Below are 18653 nucleotides of genomic sequence, written 5' to 3'. Positions count from 1 at the left end.
TAAATTAATTTTACTTTATTCTATCTTCTATCTCTTCAAGTGGTTATCAAGCAGTCTTTGAAACATTTTTCACAGCAGCAAAGACAGTTTGTCAAAGTCAGTAGCACTGAGGAATGCTCCTGTATAATGGTGACCGTTCTTGTTCCTGCTCTCCTATCCCCTTCCCTGTACCTGCAATGCATTATCAGATATGGTTCTGTGTACCACTACACCCACTTCAGCTTTGGGATTTGGATGCTCTTCCAAATGTCAGAGAGATTTTCTTCTTCATTAAGCCCTGGAGGTTACAGGTAATGTCCAGTTATCATTACTAGCATTACCAATTACTGTGTTTTGCTGAACGAAGATGGAGAGGCTGAACAGTGTCTTCCACCTTCTGCTTTCTTTCATAATGAAAGGAGGACTCATTTGCTATTGCCTCAAGGTACAGCTGGGAAGTCTGTCATTCTTTGAACACTGGCTAATTGGGACCTTATGACCTTTATCTAAGACTTATTTGCATGAAGTACTGAGTCTCACTTTTCTGGTCATTAGGAGAACAGCATTTTCCTTTACATCCCTGGACCCTGTCCAGCTTTCCATAGCTCCTTTCCTGACTACACTACAGCCTGACGAAGGGCAGGTGTCCAAGGTAGATTCCTGATTGCCAGGACTTCAGCTGAGATTTTCTACTCTGTTCCAATGTCCCATGCTGACACTGATGTAGTTAAGGACATAGCAAGAAAAAATAAACATTTCACCAATTCACATTTGGTGATTATATAACCGAGGCTCTTAAATGGTACAGGCCATGAGAGCTAAAGGATATGTAAAGGAAGCCTTTGGCAGGGAATACAGAAGTAGGAAAGAAGTCACAGTTCTAGTAACCTGCAAAACCAAACTGGACTCTTCTTCAAAGAACAGCAAAGCACACAATAGCAGTACTCTCCAGTATTTGGGTTTCCAACATACATTATTTTTAATATCTCGTCTATTTTCTGCCTGAAAGATATCCAGAGAGGAAAGGTAGGAAATGAGGAAGCCCTTCTTTAAAGCAAGCTTGCAGCATGAATGTAGTCTTGAGAAATACTGCGTCCAGAAACCTGTTCAAATTGAGCTTGTGTAATATGGTCTTTCACAGGTCTATTGGAGGTCCAGCACTGGAGGTGGAAACTATCCCACAGAGCTGATGCCAGTGGCTTGACTTGTAAGCCTTCTGTCACTGCTTACATTTTCCTTGGTTCTCTTGGCCACTGCCCAGTCTCACAGAACATCATATGGCTAAATAAAATATTTCAGTAGTGTCTTTACAAAAAGAGTCATTGCAGTCATCTGTGCTCATACAGTAGCTGTCTGCAAAAAAGGAAAGAGACTGGTGTATGCAAGGACTGGGATGAGGAACAAAACAGAAGAAATAATGCCCTTTGGAAATGTGTAAAAAGTTACAGCTTTTTTTGGACTAATGTGAAGACTATCTGTCATTCCATCTCATAAAATAGATTTGCAGATTTGAAGGGAGTGCAGAGAAAAGTAACAGAGCTCCTAAAAAGCATGGGAATAATGTAATATAAAAAGCAGTCGAAAGCACTGCTTGTGTTTTCTTCAGGAAGGAGATGAACACAAGGGCTATGAGACTATGCCCTCTGTGCATAAATGCATACTGTATGATGCTATTTTACCATAATCAAAGGCATGAAGTAGGACTATCACAGGCTTTTGCTGTTTCTGTGACATAGCATGAGTGCAGAAAGATATTTAAGGCAATGGTGGCCAATTTGTCACTGAACTTTATGGCCATTGTACAGCTGGTTGGAGTTGGGAAAGCTGTTGATACTTAATCAGATATTTTGTGTGCATACACAGACACACATATATGCCATACAACACCACAGTTAGATTTAGTATCAAAAGAGAGAATACATCATGCTTTACCTGTTAAACCAGGTCTTAGACTGTAGAAGACAGGGATGAGTCCCAACAGCAGAGAAGCAGTTTACCCTGGATCTGCCCATAGCAGTGCTTTGTGCTGGCCACAGAGAACAGTGCAATAAATGGATGTTAGCTCTGACCTAGATTGGCAATTTCTGTGTTCCTCTGCCAGTTATTTGCATGGATCTTTGTGAGTGCAACTTCACCTTGCCAGAGTCCATGAAATTTCCACAGAGATTGGAAGTGATCACAGCACTGACATTGATAATCCAGTACTAATGCACCTATTAAATAGCTCTTTAGGAATGTCTAACTAATCTGACTGTGCTGACCCAGTGAACTTTACAAATCCTTTTCCTCTGCATATGGCAGTCATCTGTACCACAGAGTCGGTATTTCTACTTTTGAGTTTCAGCTCCCTGGAGCTGTAAATCCCAGCTGATATTCTGCAAGCTCATTTTATCTGAAAAGTCCAGCCTACTTGATCCTAGTGTAAAGAGATGACACTGGCAGTGGTGCAGAGCACTTCTGGCATCTACAGCAAACAGTCATCAGTTAAATTTCACTGTCTCTGTCTAGACTGTCCACAGGTCTGCTATTTGAGCCTTTCTCAGCAGAAATTTTGTTTTTCATTTATGACAGAAAGCCTTCTTCCCATGGAGTATATTCTGAAGATGATCTGAATGCAGATGCAGTGGGACACTGTGGAAAACATCATAATGAGAGTGATTTAGAGCAAAATCTAGGTGGAGTTTGACCACTGCTCTTGGCTGTAGAGAGCCATGTGTTAGCATGAGTGACTACTGTACAACATGGCACACACTGTGACACTAGCAGGCACTGCCCTAAACATTGTCACCTGTATGTGTGGTTTGGAAGAGCAACAGCTGTAGCTGCCAACCAGAAGGGATGAAAGATTGCTGTCACCTTTCCTGTAATTTGCAGCCTTCACAAAATAAGCAGTGACTCCAGTAACCAGCCTTGAGTGTCCATGCAGTCCTTACCGAGGTTCCAGGAAAACTGGTACCTCTTAGGTGTGTGAAGGAGTGGTTACCTTGCTCTCCCTAAGGGGCCTTTTCAAGAGCTGGCTCACACCAACTGGGAGGCACAGTAAATATGCTTAATGTCACCTATGATTTCATTAAAAAAAGTCAAGTACTGCTTTACCACTGGCCCACTTGTGCAGTTCCCACCTCTACAGGGCAAACTGCACCTCATTAGGAACAGCAGACCTGAGGCTTACAAGGGACAAGAGACAATATTGCACTGCAATAGAGGAGGAAATTTTGCACCCTTATCAGGTTATGTGTAAGAAAATTGTGACATTCCAACCTGCCCCTCACATGGATGTTTGCACCAATGCAAACCCAGCTATGAAAGAGGCAATGTTTATACCCATGTAGACACAATGCAAAGAATAAAATTTCAAAGCAACTGGGAACTAGACACAGACTTCATACTTCAGCATGTGTCAGGTAATCTAAACTGCATTTATATAGTCTTTACTTTGTTGCTGGAGTAGCACTACACAAAAAAAAACAAAAAACAAAACACTGCCATGGTTGCTTGGAGTTGCTCCCTTTGGGGCAGTCATGGAAAGACTGTTGTATTTGCATTGCTTTCCTTGGCTACCAGGTGTAGCAGCAGAGATAAGCTCTCGAACAGGAATGGCTGGGAGGTTGTTTTGCCTCATGCCAGCTACTTGTGAGCCAAAGCTGAGATTCCAAGCCACACAGCTGCAATCCTCTTGCATAGTGCAGGTTGCACGTTCTGGCTGCTACAAGACAATAGACAGACTCCCTTTCCAAATCTTTATACAGCCAGTGCTCCCAAAGTGCAGCAAGTATTGTCCTTCCATCAATATGGGGATTGAACTGAAAACAAAGAACTGATTCAACTGTGAACCATGAAAAAGGATCCATAGGGACTTGCTCTCTTTGAGGAAGTGAAGGGAAGATGGTGCCTCCCAGTGCTCCTTCCTTGCAGGATATAGGGCCCTGAGGGAACTGCTAGCCCACTTACATGCAAAGCGCTTGTCACCTGGCTGATTTTTCATTTCAGCTGTGAAGCTGCTCCATTGTAAAGCTATTTCATGAAGCAGGAAAAGCATTCTTCACTGCCCAACAAAAGAAAATCCGTTTGTTTCCTTAGGCACAATTTACTCTTTCACATTTCTGGGCTTTGTATTCTTACCTGACAATCTGGGAGTGCTTTGATGTGAGAGCCAACCCAATCTGGAGATGAGACTTGAAAACTTGTGAAAAGTACAAATCAAATCTAAAACTATGTGACATTCACCTCCTCTCCTCCTCGGGAGGACATAATAGCTCCTCTTCTTCCATAGTCTGCTGTGCTGGATGCTGATCTCATTTCACAGCTGCACTACCAGACTCTTTCCAGTAACCTTCATGGAGACGCTCTGGATTTAAGCCAATGCAACCACGACTAGAACAAGTCTCACTTCCTCATCCATATGCAATGTATAAGTTCCCCCCATCACTTTTGGATTCGGTCCTGTTGAGTAGGCTGGCATCTGAGGGAGCCTATCTAAGCATAATACCAACACCAAAGAGCTAAAAGCTGGATCATAAGAAGAAAACCTATAAATCTAACTCTTGACAAGGATGCTCAGATGTCAAGACAACTTGTTGGCATTCCTGCCATCCACCAAAAGACATGAAGAGGTTTGAGAGATCATCCTTCTTATATCAATCCTTCAATGCCACTGAACAAAGCCCACTGACTCATTTCATGCCTTACCCACGTTGGAATCCATCTAATTTTTACTTTTACATACACTGAGGATAGTTTAGGAACTGCCCTACTGTATGACTGGGAATGCCTTGGGTCCCAGAACAACCACCACTGGATACAGGACAGTTGTCTGAAGCCGTTTTCTAGGCCATTACCAAAAGACAGATAGAGCATGTAGAACTCAGTAACAAGGAGAGAGGTGAGGACTGTCAGGGGAATTACTGACTGGTACAAAAAAACCACTCCCCACTCCAGAAATATTAAGCATTAAAAACTGTGCAGTGCTCTTTATCAGGTTTAGGTATTGCTTTCCCCACACCCTGTCTTTTTCTGCCCTGCCCTTAGATAAAGGCAAAAATCCCTCCTGGGTATGAATTAAATGCCCTTGCCTTTTGCTCTGCTTGCACCAGGGAAGGTATCAACAGATAGCATGACACAGCCATTGTAGTAAAATTCAAGGCAGATGAGCATCACCACCCCAAGGCAGCACGGTCGGCACGCCTCAGGGTAGCATCAGCCAAGCATGCCATGGCAACCAGCCAACTGGTGACACTGGCCAGGAGCCAATTCGATTTATGTTTGGCAGCCTGACACTGCACACTTCTGTGCCAGTCTTCGATTGCAGAAACTATAAGAGGTGACCTTTGAAGGCCAAGGGGACAGATGAAGCTGAAAGAGGATCTGTCCCTGAGCTGGAGGAGCACCAAAGTGGCAGATGTCCCCTCTTTCATGAATGACCATCACAGTCACACCAGCACTCACCAGTGCTGTGTTGGCCAGGGAAAGGCTGGGAGAAAGGTTGAGACCTGGCAAATGTGTTTAAGTCTATGGAAAGAGTAAGTAACAAGAGAGACAGAGAGCTTTAAAGATATGAGAGACTAATAGGAGGAAGATGGTAAAAAGAAAACACAGGCTTTCTGTCAGGAAAAATTTCCTGTCTGTGGAGAATTTTGTCCTGTGATGATGCTCTTCAGAGGAATATTCTGTATTGCAGAGCACAGCCTGGAATCCTCAGAGAGATGTACAAGGAGACCTATTTAATCTTTTTTGCATTTCTTTCTTGGATGACTCTGGGGTCACTTAGCCAGCTGTTCAGGTTTGTGACTGGAAGGCTGATATCATACTGGAATAGGAATTCAAGAAAAATCTATATTCATTAACATTTTAAAGAGGCTATCAGCTTGACTCTGGCCACACACCTTCCATGTTTGCTTTCTGCAAACATTGCTAAGCTTGAGTGTTACTGCATGCATACTGAATAAGTATAAATGGATGCACATACTGGTCTTGAACACTCGATCACTGAAAACTCATTTTTAAATATATATTTGATTGTAGATTTTCTAGCTTCCTCTGTTGGCTAGATGTTTACATAAGTGATAGTATCACGTGCAAATGCATATTAAATTTTGCATTTTAAATGGCCACTTCAAATGATGTGTCCATGAATGGTTGGCCAGTTTAAATGATGTTAGGACCAACAAGAGCATGGGGAGGATATCTGAAAATGATTCAGAATATTGCGTGGAAATAAACTATTTTTCCATGAGTTCCACTATTTTTTAAAAAAGTCAAAATAAATGAAAATTAAAATCAAATAGCTTTCTACTATAAATGTCCTACCTCCCTCCATTAGAGCAGATTAATCTAAATAAAAATGGAATGTCAATTCAAAGCAGAATCATTATAGCTTAGGAAAAAGGCATCCCAGGTATTAAATAACAGGGAATTAGCATTCATTATCCTGTGTACAGAGGACCCCAAAACACTGATTCACACTGCCCTATTCTTGCCATTGATGTTTATACCTTTGCCCAAGTATAAAACCAACACAAGTACAGCATGCAACATAGCAACTTACATTTCACTAATCACTAAATACATTTCTGTTGCCACCTAACTCATCATATAAAGTAAGAACAAAGGACTGGAGACTTGGACAAGAAAAAGCAAACCTAGACAATTCAATTTCAAGGCTTATTTCTAGAAACTTCTAAATAAGGAGAAGTAAACCAGCAACCCTTTGTAGTTATGTACAATCAATTCAGACTCATGGTCTTGAAGGCTGTTCCCCTTGCCTATCTCTCAAATCACAAATTAGTTCCTTTCCTAGCATTTGTCTTTTTGTATATCTGTTCTTCCCTATCTGTCCACTTTTGCTGAGTAGGAATAGACTTGCCTGAAGCCCCAGGTTAGCTACAAAGCTTGGAAGCCTAATTGGAGAGTGGGAGGTGCAATTTGTGGAAGAGTAGTGGTCCAAATGAAATTATGGAGAAATTATGTAAGTACAAGACTGGGTGCTGAGGCTCTCTAGAATTTGCATCAAGCTGTTTATGACCATCAAGGTGGTATGCAACATTTTTTCCCAGCGAGCTAATGAATGCAGGCTGCCCTCTACAACAGAATAGTTCATTAATGTGGAGGCCAGTTTTGCTTGGTACTGCCTCTTAACTGAGTTTCATGCAGAGCCTATCTCCAATGTTATCTTTTCTTTTTTTGTTTATCTTCTGTTTCTTTGATAAAATAAGAAAGGTCAAGAACAAGAGAGGAGAGTATCCTCAGATCTTTGATTCATTTTCTACTCAGCTCAGCATCACAATTTATAATGAATTCTTCTTTACGGCTTGTAAGTGTTATAGGTTTGTCAAAAAATGTCCACTTTTGCCTGTCAAAACTCTTCAGCCCTTCTCAGGGGTACTGGTTAAGCACACTTGCACTTGGTCAACAGTCAGGAATTGCAAACATCTCCTAGAGTGACTTCTCCTCTCTAGAGGACTTCATCTCCTAGGGGACTTCTTCCTCTCTTCTCCCCTCACTTACTGAGCTGTCAGGCCCTTAATCTTTCCTTTCCCTATCTGATTCTCTTGCTACCCCTGTCTGAATTAGCTGACACGTCTAAAAGCTTGATGCAAGCTTGCATGGCATGGGCACTCCAAGTAGAATGCAGTAGAAACCCTACGAGCGTGAATGGAACTATGAGCACTGCTGATAATAAGATGTTCCTGACTAGGATGTGGTTGCACTAAGAATCTCATCCATATAGATGGAAGAAGGACCCTTTTGACTCCATGACCATCTCACCAGCAAGGGCTCCTGCAGTATGAGAGAGCTTTTGTCTTGTGAGATTTTCAGCTAAAGTTGGAAGCCTCCAATGACCCGGCCAAGTTGCCCCACTGGAGCTGCCTGTGCTAGTGTGACTGAAAAGGTTCATCACTATCTTTAGCACATGCAGAGCTTGGGGAGCTCTCCCTCCATGCCTCCCAGCTGGCAGACACTCTCCTGCCGCCATGGGAAAAAGGGCTGATGGCACCTCCATCTAGAGGAACAGGAACCTCAGCAGGAGCTGCAGTATTTCCAAAAGCTGACTGGAAGCAAGAAAGAGGGTGTTAAGCAAGAAATTAATCTCCCTCACCCCAAAAGACTAGCAAGGGGATTCCCTCGTTAACTCTTAATCTAGTCCCCACACCAGCTCTTGCTCCCGGGAGACTGAGGGAGGTATCCACTTCTGGAAAGGCCCGTTCCCTAGCGAGGCACCACTCACCTGTCTTCTCTTCGGTTTGGCTGCTCTCCACTGTCTCCATTTGGGGTTGCGCTGTTGCCTTGGCAGTAGCATCCTCTGCGGCAGGGGTGGTGGTGGCAGTGGTGTCAGCAGCAGGCACGTCGGCTTGTTTAGGCTCCTCTTTGTCTTGGGCTTCGTCAGCCTTCAAGGACGGCGAGTTATCAGTGGAAGCTTTAGTGGCACTTTCCCTTTCGGGGGCAGCGGCAGCAGCGGTCTTTTCCTCCGAGGAGGCAGCGGGAGTGGCAGCCTGTGGGGCTGGCTGCTCTGAGCCCGTGTCGGCGGCTCCGTCTCCTTTTTTCTCCTCCGCTGGCGCGCTGCTGTCTTTGCTGCCCTCCTCCTGCTGGGCACTGTCAGCGGCGCCTGCTTCTGTGGCAGCAGGAGCCTCGCTTTCTTTGTTCTCGGCCGCTCCGCCGGCAGGGCCTTCCTCCTTCTTGTCGGCGGCATCAGTCTCAGATGCTGGGGCATCTCCCTTCTTCTCTCCCTTGAGCTTTTTCCTCGTTATGTGTCCGCGGAAGCTGGCCTGGATTTTGGTGGCTGCCTTATGAGCTTTATCTTCTGGTTTGATGCCATCTTGCTCAATCTTTTGGTCTCCGTCCTCATTTTTTTCAACCTTTGAAGAAGAACAAGGGAGGAGGGCAGAGGAGAAAAGAGGGAGATAAGTTAAGATTTCTACAGGTGTAGCAGATGCTCTAATTTTATTGAGAATATCACACTTTCCTCTCTTAGTAACCAGTGTAAAGTTTCAAAGCAGCCTTTCCATTTGGTATGGGTTTGGAGCCAGGCGGCCCTAATTTCATCCTCAGGCTGGACTGACATACGTCCCCAGCCAAACCTCCACCCAGAGGTTTGTAATAGAAATTTAAAGCACCTCATCATCTCTGTCAGCAATGCTGAGACCATCTTGGCTGTGTGGAAAGGCTTTCACCAGCTGGCCTGTCTCTACTCCCGTGATTTATTTTCCCATTGATTTTGAAATATACCAATTTTTTTCCCCTACTCATTTTCAAAAAACTCTCCTGAGGCAGATTTTCACAGTCCTTCCAAATTCACCTCTGCTTTCAAGTTGGTGTTTCTTTTTAATGACACCTTGTTTCGCAGGTGTGTGACTCTAATGACACCAAGTGCTTTGTCTGTTATAGCTTTATGGCTGGGATTGCCAGCAGAGAATGGGATTGCTACTCGCCCCGCTGCAGCTCCATGCTGTCAGACACACAGGGATATTCACAGGATGTACTCCTCACAAACGCCCTGCCTGCAAGCGCTCCAAGCGCTCTGCCTTTGCTCTCCACTCGAGGTTTCACTGAAGGATTAATGGGCAGATCATTATCACTCTTTCCAATTTCAGCTGACTATTATTATTTCTGCAACTATTGGGGGGAATTCAGCCTTACAACAAAGAACAGGCATTCCCTGTGTTTTTTAGACTCAAATCGTGCATTAAAGTCTTAAATGGGACCAAAACAGAGCCTGTGCCTCACGCTGGTCTGCTGCAGAGAGATAATGCTCAGCTTATAAACCTTCACTGAATCTACAGGACAGACCATGCTTCCCCCCAATAATTTAGCAGGCCTTGGGCAAGTAACAGCTCAGCAGCATATTGATGAAAGGACACTGTTCTATTAATAGTCCCATTGGGAAGCATTCAAAAGACCTACTTGGAAGCAGAGCCGCTGGCCTCTTTGCTGTCTGCACCTGGTTTCCATCACTGGCTCAGGTCACAAAACAAAGAAAATAAGCTAACTGGGAAAGACAGAAGCATTTACTCCTGTGTGGGAAGTGGGAATTACTCCTTTGGCCATTGCAATTGGTATATGCCATCTGAGGAAAGGCCCCAGACCAGAAGAGAGAGGGAACAACCTACAAACACATTCAGGAAAAGAGTGGCAGGAAGAAGGGAGAAGAAGCCACTACAATGTGCAAGTGTGCCACTGGAAACAACATGACTGTAGAGAGGGGGAAAGAAGAATGGCCACAGCAGCAGCAATTCCTGGGAAACAGACTGGAAGTGATCATTTCCACAGCACAAGACAGGGCCAAGCAAACATGGGAGCGATGCTCAGCCAGGGAACAAATCTGGTGTCCACTGCCATGCCAGAGGTGGTACTCCCTATGTCCCCCTGGGTCCCCAGTGAGCACAAATCCCTCACCCTAGCATTGGTGCCCAACACTCCTTAAGTAGGTATGGTGGCCAAGGAGTCAGCATCCCCAAATCATCAAGGAAAAGAGCCACCCTACACAGCTGTGCAGGGATGTGGATGGGCCTGTACATAGCAGGAAGTGAGATGGGAGGGGCACAGGATGCTTATGTAGGGGGTGAAAAAGGCTGTGAATGAATATGTAAATACACAGAATTCTGCTCAAGGAGTTTTTCTGCTCCTGACCATGTCCAGGGACAAAATGGTTGTTGCACTAATCACAAGGCTGAGCATCATGTCTACACTTCCCCAAGTGCATTAAATGACACAGAATGGAAAGTGGGCTTTCCCTGTTTGTCTCAGCTTGTCAGAGAGCGGGTGATGGTTACATGCAAAGACAATACAGGCACCAGCAGACTGCAACCATTCGTGTGTCTTGCAAAGCCAGCTCAACACTGTCATTCAGCATCTGGGTAAGATTTTCAGCCTACTTCAGCACAAGGAGGTGGAACCAAATTGGAAGTATGTTTAAAGCAGCCAGATAGTGCAGAGCTCCACACAGGCTCATCCATCCTGTTCCTTAGACAAGTTTTGCATCTTGCAGTAAATCCTGTGTTGCTGTGGTAACCTAACTCCTAATACCTGAACTAGCTGGTTTAAGAAGATCTTGGATATGCCAGCATTACACCGTAGCCACAGCAACATGAAAATAGACTGATACTCCTTCAGAGAACTGTAGGACACTTAAATGCTGTAGCTTTGACTCCTTCTCCCCAAGGACTGAGACTTGTCTCAAACAGCAGCAAGACTGGGAGACTGGAAAGACAGTTTAGACACAGCTATAAGGCCTTAAGGGTCCAGTCCCCACGCCTGATTCCTGTGAAACCATTAGTGAATGTGGCAGAATTGTTAATCCCTGGACTGAAGGGAGATCTCTCTTGCCCCTGGCCTTGTTGCTCTCACATCCCACATACTTCCTACACCAACCCACACAGCTATTACAGGTCGTGGACTGCTGCATGCCTGACTTTCTGACTCCAGAGAAGCTGCTCTGTTACCCAGGCTATGCAGCCCTGTAAAAGTTTATCTCCTTCCCCTACTAGCCAGGGCCCAGGGCACAGTGAGGCACAGGGGTGGCCCTGCATCCCTGTCAGCCCCTGACCTGGCAGGGGATGGGAGAGCACTTCTCTCCAGGAACATCAGACCAAACCTCCCACCTGCACCTTCTAGCAGAGCTAAAAGGCTCCTTTGCGATTCCAGGGATGACATCATTGTCCTCTTCTCCCAATTGGGATGACATCCAACTGAGTCCTTACCAGATCCCAAGTTGTGCAACTGCAAAATGTATTTCCAGTAGGGTGCTTTCAGCATAATTTCAGATACAAAAGATAAGAAACATGAGACTGGGGAAGAGGTGGAGTTCAAGATCCTGGATGAAAGAAATGTACTAATGGTTTGTCTTTGCCAACTGTGGCCCTCAGGAATCCTGTTTCTATTCAGTCCTTCCCCAGTAAAGCATCCCAGGCATTTGAAATTACTTTTTTTTTCATGCTACTGCCCTGCAGCTACTTCTAGGGTAGGACACGGTATCCATAAAGTATGTGTGTCGTGTTGTGTAACAATGGGTTGGGTGAGAAACAGGTTGTTCAGGGGGAAACTTCGGTTCACACAAAAAAAAAGCCCCAAGGGTGTTTCATCTATGGATTATGTGCACAGCAGATAAACCTTAATTAAGGAAGCGCTCAAAAATAACCTGTATACAGCAGAAGCTCCTGGAAAGCAATTTGTCTTCCTTGGAAAGCTAAAAGGGTGAGTCAGCCCTGCCAGGATGCATTCAAAACCATCTCAGTGGAAAACAAGAAATCTGTCTGTCTTATCTATCTCCCAAGCATTCATGACATCCTGTCTGTAGTATTGTGGCTAGAATAAAGTGACTCTTATTACTAGTGTTTGCATGGAATCTAGAGTTCTCAGCCAGGAACCAGGTCTGGTAGGGATAGGTTTCAGATATTAGTATTCCATCACCTCCCTCCCCTTCATTTACACATCTATTTGTAGAGTAAACTCATACTAATACTTAATACTTATATATTCATGATACTATTACTGTACATGCAATGTATTGCTATTTTACACAGAGCAAATGTCCTCTGTTTCATTTAGTTTTAAATAAATCACAGATCCTGTAAAGGCAAAATGGTATCACTGAGGCAGGTGGATGAAAAGCTAAATGGATCTATAAAAGGACATAGTCAAACATGTCCATTTTTTTTATTTAGACCATTCTCACATACCCAATGAAGCCACTGTGCAAAGCTCTGCCTTTATGAAGCACACATTTATGTCTCCATCTACACAGCCCACAGCATCTTTCCAGTCCTAGAGGGATGATCCTCTCACCATCCCCATCTGCTTGTCTGCCACACCTCCAGGTTTCTAGGACATCCCTTGCCATGCAGACTGTTCCTGTAAGTGAGAATTTCCTTGCTATCACGTACGTGAGAGAGTAGGAGATAAGAAATTAATGTTAAATCACAGATAGGGCAGAGGTTAGTTCTCAGGTACTAAGGAATGTAGAAATTTCCTGGAGCCATGACAAGAAGATTTCTAATCTCTGATCGCTTTTACACCTTCCATCTCTAAACTCACAGCTTATTGGGGGAGAGGTGAGGGCGCTGTCAAATTATGGCAAAGAATTAAGGAAGTATTACCATAACCTCCAGACCCTTTTAAATGTCTCCTGTGCTGGTGTTTCAGGAAAGGAGACATGGAGAACCTAGGTGTTTTCTAGATGTCCCACATGTTTGCAGCTACATACAGGCAAAGAAATGAGAGGACTGAATGCTTTGGTCCTTGCTTGCTGTTAGTCTACTTGTCTCTCATGGTATACCTCATTGCCTTTCCTTGGAAAAAAATAATCACATTGTTTTATGTTCTGAATGCTGGGATGAAGAGACCAAGAAAGAACTTACTGTTTCACTGAAAGGTGTTTGAATGCTACACAGCTTCCTCTGCTTCTCTCTCTAGCTCTCCTTTTCCTGATGTTTTCTCTGCCCTCCAATATATAGCATGTATCAACTTCCTTAACATGCATCCTAGCATCAGGTTGCTTTCTGCTATAGCTATGCTACATGTTCAGTCTGGTATCCTGCTTCTTCCTTTCCTTAGTTAGGAGCTCCTCTTCAACATGACACCAAATCCCAGAGCCCTTTGATACATGTGGCCATCTCCCAGTATTTTGAAAACGGTGTGCTGGGAGCCCAGATTTAGGACTTACACACCTTTCACCAGTCAAGGCATCAATACTGGCCAGAGCCTGGACATCCATAGGACCATTGAAACTTATCAATAGCACACTTTACCCATTTTACCCAAGGGAAATACAGTATCTGATTATTATTGGGAAAAAAACAAAACAAAACAAACAATTGTGTTCTTAACGCAAAGGAGTAAGGGCCCAAAGTCATTCTTTTCTCATGACACCTGTGCTAAAGTACGTGCGGAAACCTTTCTTTCAGTTATTTAGGTGAACTAGTGGTGAATCACCCAAGCACCTGTGCTATTTGTGGGGTTAAGATGCATCTCAGCTCATGCTCTGTTCTTGACTAGAACACAATGTATGTTCTTACTGATGTTACTCAAGGCCACTTGGGCCTAGACTCACAAAGAAATTTAGGCATCCAACTCCCAGTGATTTCGCAGGATGAGTCACCTCAGTATTTTTCAGGCCTGGCTCCCCATGACCTGATTTGTCTCAGAGACAGCATTTAAGGAGCAGACTGTATTAAAAAAAACCGACCAGCTGTCTCCCCAGAAGGAGCGTAGCGTGGACACGTGAAAGAGAGAAAAGGCTTTCACACTTTGGGAAGTGAGGGAGCAATTTAGCACACAGAACAGCTTTTTTAAACCCAGTTAAATGGTGTGAAGACACCTGGGTAGAGGATGGCACCTGTCACCACAACCTGTCTTCAAGGCGAGGAAACAAACAGAGTTCCTTTATTCTCCCAGGATGACTATGGTGATGGTGGGTAAAACACCCTCAAGAAAGAAAAGGTTAATTCATCCTTGGGAAGGCCTATGCAGGATTGTTCCCCAGGGTATAACTGGCAGGGTTTCAGCTCTCCAGTTTCACATCCTCTAACAATGGAGTTTCCACCCTTTCCTCTACAAGATCCTCCCATATGTAGGAAAATTCCCCTCTATTTTATGGTGCCTATATTAAAATAAAATGACAAGCAGGCCAGATGGATGGATGTTATTCACTTATGTACAGTGACTGCAAAGAGAGGTAGAAGACAACCAAAGCTAGACCTATTCAGATATTTCTAGTGAGCCTTCTCAATAAATCCATACTCTCCTCACCTGTTTCATGACTCTCCCTTCTGTTTGTCACCCTATTTCTCTTAAGCTGGTGGTCAACCACAGTGTCCTCTACCACCCTGAAGCTCAAAAGCTCCAGCAGATAAATGGTAAAAGGCACTCACCACTGCTTATGTTGCCTTTGCAGGCTGGGTGAAAGAAAGCAGAGCCTTGCCCCTGAAGGGGAAACAAAGTGGATGATGTTAAGGATGATGTTCATGGCTCTGGAGCAGAGAAGCTCACAGGGGAAAACATTTGCCTTGGGCCTGGTCTAGGCTCTATGGAGCACTTTGGTGGTTGTTGGGCACAGGCTGCACTCACTCATATTTCAATTTAAAGGACCCAGAATGTCAGAGACAGGACTGGGCTGGAACTTGAGAAGGTGATGCTTTTATAGCTCATGCCAAGGGTGTGTGTATACCCTGGGGTGTGCCACTCCAGGGCACAAGGTCTGTGGGGACTGTGTCAAAGGTCTTGAGTGTTCAGCACAATCAACATCTGTGCTCTTGTTTGAGGTTAGATCCTGGTGCATACTGTACTGGCAGTTGTGTCTAGTCTCCTTTTTGGAGGGAAATACTTGTGTCACTCCAGAAGGAACCAGTCAGCGGGCATTCAAATCAAGGGATCAAAGCCTAGAAAGGAAGCAGGAAGGTATCCAAGCTGACAGTGTAACTCTACTACCAAAACAGTAGATTGAAGAAATTCAGCAAATTCAGGTAGTAAATTTCCCTTGAACTATGATTTGATTAGAAAAGTCCATGCAAAGAACAGATTATTTTTGATGCAGATGTGCTCAGATAGAAATGCAAGCTTGCATGTCATTGGACTAAAGAGAAATTTTACCTTTTTAAGCTCAGATTATGTGGTTTGTTTGGTTGGGTTTGGGGCAGTTTGGGCAAGGATGGTTGCTGCTATGTGGACTACTTTGAATTAGCACCTTCAGACTGAATCCATATCTGCTGACCATGAGCAGGTAATGAAACCCAGAAATATCAATGTTTCTCCTCCCTACCTTTTGTCTCCCAGTCTCTTTTTTCCACCTTTTTTTTTAGATTTGGACACCACAAAATTTTTTAGGGAATTGTTATATAGCCTCCGGTGGCTCAGAGTGCCTGCCCCTACGAGAGCTGGACACATTTGCTTCTGATCTAGCTGCACACAGGGCACAGAGGCTAATTTCCTGCTCAGACTTGCTCCCCTGAGATCTTGGGCAAACAGCTGCTGAGATTCCCCAGAGTCCAGGCTTACACAAGGTCTCCAGAATGACCTCCAGAGGAAGCAGAAGCTTATGTCCTGCTGCTGCCTCATTCCCTCCATGGCAACACAGGGCATCCCATCCTTCAGGCGTCGACAACACTCAGCTTTGTGTTGTCTGCAAATATGCTGATGGTGCACTTGATCCCATTGTCTCTGTCACTGAGGAAGACGTTAAATAGCACTGGTCCCCATATAGACCCCTAAAGGTCACCACTTGTCATCAGTGTCTACAGGGGCTTCAAGCTGTTGACCGCTACCCTCTGGAGGTAACTGTCCAACCAATTCCTCACCCACCATCAAATCAATCTCTCCAGTTTAGAGAGAGGGATGTCATTGGGGACCATGTTAAAGGCCTTGCAGAAGTCCAAATGGTGACATCTGTAGCCCTTCCCCTGCTCACTGGAGCAGTCACTCCATCACAGAAAACCACTAGGTTAGTCAGGTGGGACTTGCCCTTTGCGGCACCACCACTGCTTTATACTGAGCACCTGCATGAAGAAGAAAAGATGTTTCTTCTCCTGAACTGCAACTATAGCTGGAGTGAAACCCTGTGGCTGCCACTTGTGCCTTCAGTCACACACAGCAATTAAACTTCAGGAGGGACAAAGGTGTGTATCCCAGCTGAAATTACAGAGTGAGATGAAGAAAGCAAAACCAGAATTTTTGATTGGGATCTAGCAAGGTCAGTAAAGTAAGTACTGTTCTAACTGTTCCATTAATCTGTTGGTCAGAACTTTGCCTTTTGTTTTTCCAGTCTCGAAAGAGAGCCTAGCCCCAAGCATCGCCTTTAGCCAACAGCTTCCCCATTCCCTGAGGAGCACCATACAACCTTTCGAATAATCACAGTTGCTCTTAGCAAAACCCAAAAAACCAGAGTTGTAGATCTACACAATTTGATAAACTGGCTGTAAAATATCTCTGCCTAAGATATCCTCTCCCATAGCCTCTTCAGCTTTAGTTCCAAATAGAGCAATCCCACAACCCTGCTGCCGAGCTGAGCTCCATATGCATCATGACATTGTATCCCCAAGGTGCAGCAATCCATTGTGAAGGTTTCTACCTATCAGTATAGACTCTATCTCCTCACTGGGGCAGCTGGCTTTTTGTCAGCTTCTGGTTCTGATGGATTCAACAGATCTCGCTGGCATGGCCTTTCCTTAAACAGCCAGGAGTAGCCCTACTGGCTCTGCTTCTTCCTCCATGGGATTTCCTGACCCTGTTAACACCAGCCTCAGTTTCACTAGGACAGGATATCAGCCTAACTGCTGGAAGGCAGAGAATGAGGGTGTTGAGTCTGGAGCTGATCTTCACGGAAGCTCAGTTTATTGATTGGTGTTGTGGATCTTCATGCTCTTTGGAACTTGACTGACCCAGAGATTGCCCTTATGCATCCCCTGGCTTGCCCTGGCCTTTGTCTCCATCGACTTTTACTTCAGTGGCACTGCTGTTGATATTTGCCCCACAGATCTTCCACAAGATTTCTGATAAGACTGTTGTGACAGCCTGTGTATGAATTCACCACAAGCAGTGAGTAAGACATGGACCTGTCTCATGTATCTGAATTCTTCACAGCCACTCTAGTAAGAACTAGATGCCAGGGACCTTACAGAAAACCTGATGTGAAATTATCTTTGGCCTACATTTACTGTTCATTTCTCATACATGTTTAAAGTAGAAGCAGAGAAGGAGAGATATCCATATGTCCTCCCTGCTTAGGCACTACTGCAGGTGAGAAAAGGAAGAGTTAGACCTACTTTTAAGACACCAAATACAGGAGACAGGTCACTGGTCCCACTACGAGCTCTTATATACTGCTGACTCGTAGAAAAGTGAGAGAAGACCTAGATCTACTTTTTCTATTCTTCTATTCCAACTTATTAACTGATTAACAGTTGTACAGTAATCTTATTTGAAGTCCAGTACCAAAAGCAAAGTCAGATGATGAAAGTGGAGTTTCATTTCATTGATTCCAGAGACATTTTGCTAGGGATAATTTTTACAAGATTTCTGTGGTCCGCTGCTCCAAACAACTTACACATGGAGACATTGTTAAGTTCCAGAAGGACTCTGAACATAATTAAAATAGTACTTTTAGTGCTTCAAGAACCTTAAATGGATGATGTGTAGCTCAGTAAAGCATTGTACAATATTTAAGCCATGCTCTTATCTACTTCCTCCTGTCAGTGCAGGATGAGAACATTCTTAAGGGGGGCTTTTCAGGTCTGCCAGAACCTGAAAACGTCTCCAGAGGGGATGTGTATGACACAGCTTGTTTCACGCAAGCATCTGGGCTTGACTGCCTGAGACCATGCCCAGTTTGTGTGACTCCAGTGCTTCCCAAGGTCTGTAAAACTGATCAAGAAGGCAGCTGTCACTCCTGAGTGCCACAGTCCCAAGGGCATAATGTTGTGCCACACCCGTCTCCTCTCTCCCCTCTTCAGGTGGGTTGTCACCAGAGTACAGGCATGGTTTTGACTGGGAAGATCCTAAACACAAGACTCAGCAACCCCAGGGCTTAGTCACTTCTTTTAGACCCTGGCACTGACCTATGGGAAATGCTCATGTGGCTTTGAGCCATTTTGTTTCCTCCTTTGCTCCTTTACTGTATTCAACCCTATTGAAAAGGAGGGAGGGGGAGGCAAGCCTGCAGTGCCTGCTCCAAAAATCTCTTTGCGGACCCT

At 44.5% G+C, this 18653-nt stretch overlaps 1 protein-coding gene across 1 annotated transcript in view; it reads right to left on the bottom strand.

The window, feature by feature from the left end:
* Positions 1 to 18653, bottom strand: part of GAP43 (growth associated protein 43) — a 52193-nt gene that overhangs the window by 13614 nt on the left and 19926 nt on the right. Inside the window, exon 2 of the mRNA XM_064722130.1 lies at positions 8204 to 8831. Coding sequence (XP_064578200.1) covers positions 8204 to 8831 — 628 coding nt within the window. The remainder of the gene's footprint in view (positions 1 to 8203; positions 8832 to 18653) is intronic.

Source organism: Zonotrichia leucophrys, chromosome 1 (genome assembly GCF_028769735.1).
Source record: "Zonotrichia leucophrys gambelii isolate GWCS_2022_RI chromosome 1, RI_Zleu_2.0, whole genome shotgun sequence".
Classification (NCBI taxonomy): domain Eukaryota; kingdom Metazoa; phylum Chordata; class Aves; order Passeriformes; family Passerellidae; genus Zonotrichia; species Zonotrichia leucophrys.
The sequence above is the reverse complement of the archived record's forward strand: the minus strand, read 5'-3'. Positions and strand labels throughout refer to the sequence as shown.